A 9,419-nucleotide genomic window follows, 5' to 3' on the forward strand; every position below is an offset into this window, starting at 1 on the left:
TCACTCATCCCCTCTCCCTTTAGCCACGCCCCCGTCACTCATCCCCGCTCCTGTTAGCCTTGCCCCTGTCACTCATCCCCTCTCCCTTTAGCCACGCCCCCGTTGCTTATCCCCTCTCCCGTTAGCCACGCCCCGTCACTCATCCCCGCTCCCGTTAGCCTTGCCCCTGTCACTCATCCCCGCTCCCGTTAGCCTTGCCCCTGTCACTCATCCCCGCTCCTGTTAGCCACGCCCCCCCCGAGCAGCACAGCCGTGCCGCGAGTAAATAACACCGCTACCGCGTGATGACAGGACAAGCGAAACCTGACCCCCGTGCTCTCCCGGCTCTCTCACCTCGGCGATCACATTCTGCACAGGCATCCCAAACGCTCCACAAATGCTGGCATGTGTTTTCCACATATTTATGCACCTTTCCTATTATTCTGTGTTTTGTGTGCAGTCTGTCTGCAAAATGCACTTCAGTGATGAGGGTTTCCAGTACACTGTAGGAAAAGCTACCTGAATATATCACATTTCACGCAAAACTGTAGAAAAAGCTGCCAGTCAGGAGAGAGCTGGGAAGGGCTGATCTTGTGGTCTTGAGGGCTGGTGTTGAGACCATGTCTGTTAGGATGCTGTTTTTACTTATAGATTTCTCTTTGCTCTTTATTTCTCTGGTATATAGGGTTTCCACAGGAAATTTGCCATTTGCAAAGCTGAACTGAGCCTTGTGGTACTGCTTTAAGGAGGGAGGTTGTTTGATTGATCACTGTATTTATTGATTGATTGGCGTCCTGAATACTAAATGTGACACCATCACCAGCCTGTAGAAAAACAAGACCTGCTCTTGATTAAAATTGGCCTGAAGAGAAAATCATGGAAGCACTGAAATGCAGGTTTCAAAGACACAGAGAGCTAGGTAAGAAGCCCCACAAACAAGCAAAGGAGACCTAGAGCAGAGCTTGTGATTTTTTTTTTACTATTTTTGTAATGTATCAAGTCAATGAATAGCAAAATGTTAATTTAAAAATAGATTAAATTAAACTAGTAAAGTGTTTCTACTATTACATAGATTTAATACAGCACAGGTGACAGTGTGTAGCACTCTTTCGGTCATGACGGAAGGCACACTCTGCACGTGTTTTGGGGTTTGCGTCGCTTACGGATGTATATTCAATGCCTGCCTAATGTGATATGTTACAGTCTGTTCTAAAGGTCTTTGTGATGTTAGAAATTGAATTAGAACAGCATTTATGACTAAGACTACATCAAGGGTAGTTTTGGTTTACTTGGTTTAACAAGATTTAAAATATGTCTGTTTTGTACAGTGCAGTTGTATTCACAGTATTATCAGCCAACATTGACCACTAGATGGGAGTAAATGCCTCTGAATTTGCCAGACTACAAATCGGAGCAAAAGACCCATTTCCCTCTATTAAATGGTGTTGCCATCTTTATCTGGATTTCTTGATGTCTTGGTGGTTGTTATTCTTACAAATATGAAAGGAGACCATTTTTATAAAAGGTTCAGACTGTGGCATATCAGATCAGCTAGTATTACAGTGCAGCGGAACAGAATGGGGTTTATCAGATATTAATAAGGAAGATGTTTTATCTTGTTGGTTGAATGCAGACAACCCATTTAGACCACAGTAGACCAGGCCAGTTTGCTCCTTAATAATGGTTAGAAATGAAGTTTTCAAATAGGCCACATGGTAATACAGGCATATCAGGTGTACTACTCATTTCAGTTTTCTTTTATTGTTAAACCCTATTGTGCTAGTGATCAGCTTGTCCCTTTATTCACATACTGTTGTGCTAAAAGTGCAGAAAACATTTACGCAGAAGAGTAAGTTTTACAAGTGTGAGCAGCATATTATGAGAACACTGGAAGACCCCTAATAAGAAGTGAATTCCACCCTCCAGTACAAAACGTATCCCATCGATCCATAGGAGGCCTTCTGTGATCTCCGGGGGCAAAGGGAGAGCAGTGAGCTAAAGGAGCTGTGAGAGGAGCAGTCCGAGGCAGCCTTAGTGCCCCCCCCCCCCCCCCCCCCCCCCGCCCGCTGGCACTGCTGCCGAGGAGCTCTTCAGACAAACAGGTGTTTCTCCTCACCATGGCAACGGTGTCTGACACCTCTCTCCACCACTGGAGATGCAGAGATATAAAACTTCAGGAGGTGTCTGTGTGTTTCAGGCACAAACGCACATGTCGGGGCGGGGAGGGGTGTCATGGGGGGGTCGGGGGGGGCTCAGATTACACAGCTCTCTCTTCATGTTGTATGGAAAAAGCTATTTCTGCCATCCTCAGCATGCCAAGTTGAGTCGTGCAGCATGCTCGTGTTACAGCGGGGGGGGGGGGGGGGGGGGGTGGTCTGTGGGGGAGCTCTGCAGGAGGGGGGATTCTGCAGGGCGGGGTGGGGGGCTGATGGGTGCTGATCGGCAGCACAGTTTTCTCCATTGGAAAAGGCGGAGTCCTGTCATGCCCCGCCCGGCAGATTGGGTTTCAGACGGGGACAACACCGTAACCCTGTGGGGTTCACACGTCTGTGGATGAAAATGAGCATCCAATTTCAGAGGGGTGGTGCTGAGAGGCTGTGCTGAAAGCCGGACATCTCTGTCCCTCCTCACAGCAGGCGGGGGTCATTCATGGGTCACCCTGGACAGCACAGATTTTCTGATGATGGAGGTTGGTGGGGGGGCGGGGGGGTAGATCCTGTGATGGATTTGGTCAGTTTGCTGATTGTGTTTCAAATCAAAAAGTCATTGGCCTTCTGGAATCAGACTGGCACCTGAGTTTGGTGGAGACTCATCTTGAGAGAGTTCTGCACAACCAAAAGTCAGGTTAATCTGGCACCACACTGCAGTAAATGACCCCCTGGATTCAGTTAAGACTGCCAGGCCTGTTTTAGGGGAAAATGTTCTTTGTTTCAGTAGAGCAGCAGATTGATCTGAGAGGAGTTCTTTCTGTGTTGTCATTTGGAAGGCAGGGGTGATTTTATAGCAGTCTCTCTGAAGATGAGCTGGCAGTTTATGGTGCATCCAGGGGTTAGTGGCAGGACAAGGGAGGCCGATGAGTAACAGTGTGAATCTGCCGCAGTCTGCGAGCAGTGCATGCCAGCGTCACCTTCTGCTGAGCTCTGGGAGTGACAGAAGGGTGCTTGCATCCCCCCTGCTCTCCCACAGCCCCCTGACGCTCAGAACACCCCGGGGGCAGCTGGGCTTTCATTAGTTTCCTAAAAGCCCTTGCATCTTTCTTAGTGTCTCACCATGCAGAACTGAGCAATCTGAGTCTGGTCCTGTAACCTCTGATCTTAAGAGTGCTTCATAGATCCATGTGGAAGTAATGTGGTCTTATAATTGCGCATGGAAGTGATTTGTTTTTTATTATTCTGGCAGAAACGGTGCTGTTCCCGCTGTGGTGCTCTGTCACACCTGAAACCACACCTGCGACTTCCTGAGAATGAGGCACATGCACGACCTCGATCGCGATTCATGTCTGTGTCTGATGACTGTTCCGGCTGCACATCAAGGACGAGACTGACTCACTCTCCAGAATGGCAAACAGAAGGATGTGCTTTGAATTGCACACTGGGAAAGGTTCGATGCTACTGGATTACAGAGAGTTGTGACAGTTCGGTTTTTCAGATGCAATGTTTGTAATTGGAGATAATGTCTCAGGCTGACTGATGGATTCCTGAGCTGATGGTCACCCGTCGCACCTGGGTAATTCTGGGTAATTTGCTCCTTGGTGTGACTTTAACACTTGACTCCTGGGCCCAGTTACTCTGGCGTGTCATTGGAAAGATTCCGAGGAGCCTGACGTAAACATAATTAAGCACTGCGCTGAGAGTCACTGGAAGACTTGGCCTCGATGAGCGCGTTCCACGGGTTTTATTTCTTTTATTTATTTTTATTTTACTTGACAGAGTAGACACTTCCCTGTTAGTCTCAGAGAGAGTGTGTAGCTCAGGTCTGCGGCTGCAGTTTAATCCTCTACATCCCAGAGAGAGTGCCTGAGTCACGCCAGTAAAAGGCTTGTGTTACAGACAGCGCCCCCTGGAGTCTGTAATTCAATGCGGTGTGGAATGCCCATTCCCTGCTTATTCTCCAGGCTCTGATTTGCTCAGCAGCTTGGCACCTGTTAAGTCTTAGCGCAGAATGAGAGCAGCTCTTCTGCAGCCAGGGTGTTGTTCTTAATGAGCGTGTGGTTCATAACAGGTGTTATGAACCACACGCTAACAGGTATGCCCATAACAGGGACATGTTCCTCTGCTTGGGGATTAGTCCTTTTCACGTGAGGGGGTGTCTGGAGACCTGAGCGCATTGTTCCCCTGCACATTGTCTGCTGAAGACTGAGCAGCTCAGAATTGGTCCCCAACTTTTCCTGCTTTGCTGATTAAATTTTGCTCGCGTTCCCGAGGCGACTGTCTTTGTGCGAGTCGGTGAATTGATGTGCCTGGTGTGCGGGACCCCCGCTTCTAAAACAGGGGTGTGTTTATCAGGGCTGTCCTTTGCTCCCCCCCCCCCCCCCCCCACCCACCACCCCCCCGCCATCTGTCGGCTCAGACAGAGCGGTGCCCGCGAGGGGATTCGGTGGGACCCAGAGGGGGGTTCGGTGGGACCCAGAGGGGGGTTCAGCCTGACTGCACGGTGTGTTGGCCGGGGGAACCCGAACACAGGCAAGCTCTGCGAGGGCGTGCTGAAATTAAGCTTCCATTGTCTCCTTCTGCAGCTGTGGAACAATAATGTTTGTTATTTTCAAGGGCCTCGACAGGGACGCTCACGATGAGGAGGGAGGGAGAGATGGAGTTTTGCGGCCCCTGTCAGGCCTCTGCGGCGCCCCAAGATACTCTGTGGATGTGGTGCTAATTAACAGGTCGGGGGACGTCCTGGAGCCGTAAATCTGGGGCTGGAAGTCCCTCTGCAGAGATTTACAGCTGCCAGGCCTGCCGGACAGCCCCTCGGCCCGCTCCCACACTGCCCTGCACCGGCTTTGTCCTCACGTTTCTCCTGTCACCCCCTCCGCTCCTCCCAGCTGCCCCGAGTGCCTGACATGGCTGCCAGTAAAAGTTAAAGACTTGGTCCTGGCACCGTGGTCGGGGGGGGTGGGGGGAGGTGGGCTGGTGCGTGGCGGCACTCGGCAGGCAGGGGGTTCTGGGTTTTCCTGAACTGGGTCACGGAATATCAATCACTGGGTCTGTTTAGGGTCGTGCCGTGTCTGTGATGTGTCCTGCAATGTGAAAAATGCCCCGAGTTTAAAACAAGCATGCCAACACCGTGGCTGCCACATGCCCATTTATTACCATGGCAACTGACAACGCCGTAAACTGAGGAATTCAGTCCCTCTGTGCTGTATGATAAACATTATGCAAGGAATAACTGCCCGGTTTACAATGCATAACCCTGAACACATACAGACCTCGGGGTGGGGATTTCACTGTGAGTATCTGCCTGCGTCCTGTAGAAAGCATTTACTGTGTGTTTTCATGTGTTCGGCTATTGGGGGAATGCCTAGGACGGCGGGGTGTGCTTGGGGAAGGTTTGGGACCTCTCCAGAGACCCCAGTGCATCTGCCCTCGCCCTGGGTGAGGGAGTCCCACAGGGTGCTGCCCAGGGAGGGGGAGTGATTTATGCCCTCCTGAACGTGGCGAGTTTGAGAGCCTCGTCACTGTCTGACATTTGGGCTGCTATCCAAAGGGAGCGTCTGTGCAGGGGGTGTTACAGACTCCAGGTGGGCCCTGCCCTGAACGCTCCACGGGGGGTCGGGGGGAGGAGGGGGTGAGTGTGTTTGTGTGTGTGTGTATGTGTGTGTGTGTGTGTGTGGAGCGGTGGGGGGGGTCCTGACGCTGGCAGAGGACAACAGCTGAAAAGCAGCAAGCCTTTCTCAGCTTCCTCTATTCGGCTCTGTCGAGTAACGTACAAGCAATGTTCAGCTACAGTAAATACACCAATTTCACCTGGAGGGGAACCCTGAGGGACTGGGCTGATGGCATGCGCAGCGGTAAGCAGAGACAGCTCCTGTGTGCCTGGAGTGTGCGCTAGCCGTCCTCTCTGTCGTGACTGCGGGTCTCAGACGGGGTCAGGACAGGCACTGCAAGGGGTGTCCACACTGTGTCTGACCTGATCACATCTCCACTCATTGCTCTGTTAAAGTATACTTTCAGAAAAGCACTAGAGTTTGTACATTTTCTGTTGGATTTTGCTTGCCGATTTTTTTTTTCATGTGCTCTTTCTGTTGGTTTTTTCCCTGCGTGACCTCAGTGATTTGACTGACGTCTGTGATGATCTCGTCATGCCTGTGTGAAAGTCTGACCAATGTCTCGCTGTGTGGCGCTGTCTGTATTTTCACACCTACGCGTTTGTTGTGTATCTCTGTCTGTTTTTCTGATAGGTGGTGTTAGGGCTGGGTGATATAACCATCGCAATATGTCGAATAGCTATTTTTATGGCAATAACAGCTATCCCCAGAATGTGGCGTTAGGTTTCTTCCTGTATTTTTTTCCCTTTAGTCATACCTGATGAGGGAGCACACCTCCAAAGTTCAGTGAAATGCTTCCGGGGCAGTGGCAGCGGGTGAGCTGGAAACAGGGGAAGCCTGAACACTACCTTTAAATCTATCATTACTTTGAACCTGTTCCCCTTTATCCTCCTTGATTAACAATAAAACAAATAATTCACAGAATAATCGAGACCAATCGCATAATAAGAATAAATGATTATGCTCGTGAAACACCGCAGATTGTCTGAAATTTGTGTGCTATTGCGAAAGCTACAGCACAAGATTGTTTAATTAGCAAGGATGGAAATTTGAATAATTAAGTGGCAAGTAATCCCAAACCTTTCTCATAAATGTTTCACATTATAGCTTTCTTGTGTTCCAAAATTCAAATTACAAAACGGAGCTAAATTTAGTTAAATCGATTTAAATTACCGAGAATAAACTTTAAGGTTAGGTTGAGTGCAGTGAACAATAACGTTTAGAACACAGACCTCACAAAAGCTGTGATGTGTCATGAACATTTAACATAATTTAAATCGATAAATGCCATCCACAAAATCCAGTGCAGAAAAAAAGCCTGAGATTACCCTTTTTTCCAGGAAGACTTCTATGTGTGGAGGGGACATCAAGGGGGGGGGGGCATCCTCCCCAGGGGTGATTTTGGTAAAAAAGGAGGGAATTTTGCATTCCAGCTGAGGGACCCAGAACTCTCTCCCAGCTGACTGAGCTCCATGGGGCTTATTCATATATTACATGCAGCACAATTTTGCATTTACATTTATTCATTTGGCAGACGCTTTTATCCAAAGTGACTTACATAGGTTACAGTTCTTTACAATGTTATCCATTTATACAGCTGGATATTTACGGAGGCAACTGTGGGTTAAGAACCTTGCCCAAGGGCAACCGGCAACCTTTCGTTTACGAGTCCTGCTCCTTAACCACTATGCTACACTGCCGCCCATACATGCAGCACAATGACTGTATCACCAACATGAGAGGCACTTAGGCACTGCATTACAGTACATGTTTAACCCCCTGTTACAGGGCTACTGTTCAGTTAATGCTGGAATATGGGAATAAAACATTCACACCTAAGTTTCTTGATTTGCTGCAAAGCAAAAGTTCAAGTTCAAAAGTGTCAGAGACACAGAGACAAGATGTTTCCTTACAGTACATATGAGCACAGCAGTGAAGGGAGAGAGGAATGAGGCCTGAGCGAAATTAGCAGGCAGACGGTGCCGTAGTGCCGTGGTCAGAGGGTAAAGACAGTGTGTTTAAAAAAGAGATTGATGCTGAGCTGGAGAGTTTATGGGTGTGTGAAGGCAGGACCCTTGGGGTGGGGGGCATTACAGGCACATGCATTGTGCTTTGCTGATGGCAGAGGGGGGCTTCATTAGCTGCTTTATGGGTGGAGCTACCATGTGCTGTGAGTCTAATAACCATTTGAAGGACTTTGAGCTCCAGAACAGAGCACTATGGTCCCGTTCAGATGTCATCGGGCACACATGGTAGCTGTGTCCAAACCGGGGTTCATGAACCAGGTTTCCTCTGGGCCAAGTACAAAAACAACTCCAAGGTCAATGATGGGGACACTGTGCCATGGAAGCTGCTGTCTTTTGGATGAAGGCAGATTTTTTTATAGAAGCAGTGTCACTTATTGTGTCACAAACAACATTAAGCCTAGTCGTAGACTGAATCATTTCTTTAAGTGGAGATTTCCATACAGAGAAACAACTTAGTTTAAGACTAGGCTCAATCCCTGTCTGTGAAACCAGCCCTAAGTGTCTTGAAGACCGGGCTTGACACAGCCGTAGATACATTCTGCAAAATGTGGAGTCTAGCTGGGCTGGATGGCTTGTTCTCATCAGTAAACTTCGTATGTTCTTATGAAATGATAAACCAGACAACCAGATAAAGTCCTGACAACCAGATAAAGTCCTGACAACCAGATAAAGTCCTGACTTGCCATCTTTGTTTAAGGAATGGAACTTAAAAGGGTTTGGAGGGGAATCTGGTGCTGTGGAGCAGCTCATTTACCGCCCTGGGAGAGCCCCTTGGCCTGGGAGAGGCCCTTGGCCTGGGAGAGGCCCTTGGCCTGGGAGAGGCCCTTGGCCTGGGAGAGGCCCTGTCAGGCTTCCCTGTTATCTGCAGGGTATCTGGCTCTAAGAGGGAGCGGCTATAATGGAATCATGATGTCAAGCCTGTTCAAAAGGTCCATTAACTGTTTCTGCATGAATATAAAAACCAGTGTTTGGTTGTATGTACAAACTTTGTATGAATCGGTGCTGCAACAGACACTCTCCTTGCTCTCTGCTTGGTATGACTGACCAAACTATTGGTTTGGTATTAAGGTTTTCTTTCCCAAAATATGCATGGTCAGTGGTCAGATTGCAGCCCTCTGAGTCTCGCAGAAGTGAATTGGGTTTCGCTTCCTGGTTCAGGAGGAATGGTGTCTTTCCTCTTGTCCTTGTTTGATTATCATGGAGTACTGTGATGGTATTGAACATTTCAGAGACAAAAATACTGAGTTAAAACTAACGAAACCAAAGCAATTCAGTAGTAGATGGTATGCTAACGGAAATATAAGCCTATGGAATGGTTCATTTTGAAAATAAACACCATGTTGGCGTGCAGTGGGTGATGCTCTCAGCCTTGACTGTCTCCAGCTGTCTCTGGGTGCTGCCAGTGAGGGCTTTAGCAAGCTTAACTGCAAAAGCAGACACATGAATTATCTGTGACCAAATCTAAACAGTGCAGCAGGGTAATTTAACTCCAGGGTCAAAGTGTTTATTATTAATAGTGAATGATTCACACAGCCATGGTAATTCCACTGTGCAGCCTGTGTAGGGTTTGTTTGATGGATGTGTGATCTCCTCAGAAGTCTGAGAGGGGGAGGGGGTGCCTCTCTCTGTGTTTCTGGTTGTAAAATTTGATG

The 9,419-nt window shown here is 48.5% G+C and overlaps 1 protein-coding gene across 2 annotated transcripts in view; it reads left to right on the forward strand.

Annotated features, from left to right (window-relative positions):
- The first annotated feature begins 5,903 nt into the window (after positions 1–5,903).
- Positions 5,904–9,419, forward strand: part of LOC118782468 (cytosolic carboxypeptidase 4-like) — a 137,162-nt gene continuing 133,646 nt past the window's right edge. For both annotated transcript variants that reach the window (XM_036535839.1, XM_036535840.1), the window contains exon 1: positions 5,904–5,983. In XM_036535839.1, coding sequence (XP_036391732.1) covers positions 5,908–5,983 — 76 coding nt within the window. In that variant the 5' untranslated portion in view covers positions 5,904–5,907. The remainder of the gene's footprint in view (positions 5,984–9,419) is intronic.

This window comes from Megalops cyprinoides, chromosome 8, assembly GCF_013368585.1.
Source record: "Megalops cyprinoides isolate fMegCyp1 chromosome 8, fMegCyp1.pri, whole genome shotgun sequence".
Lineage (NCBI taxonomy): Eukaryota > Metazoa > Chordata > Actinopteri > Elopiformes > Megalopidae > Megalops > Megalops cyprinoides.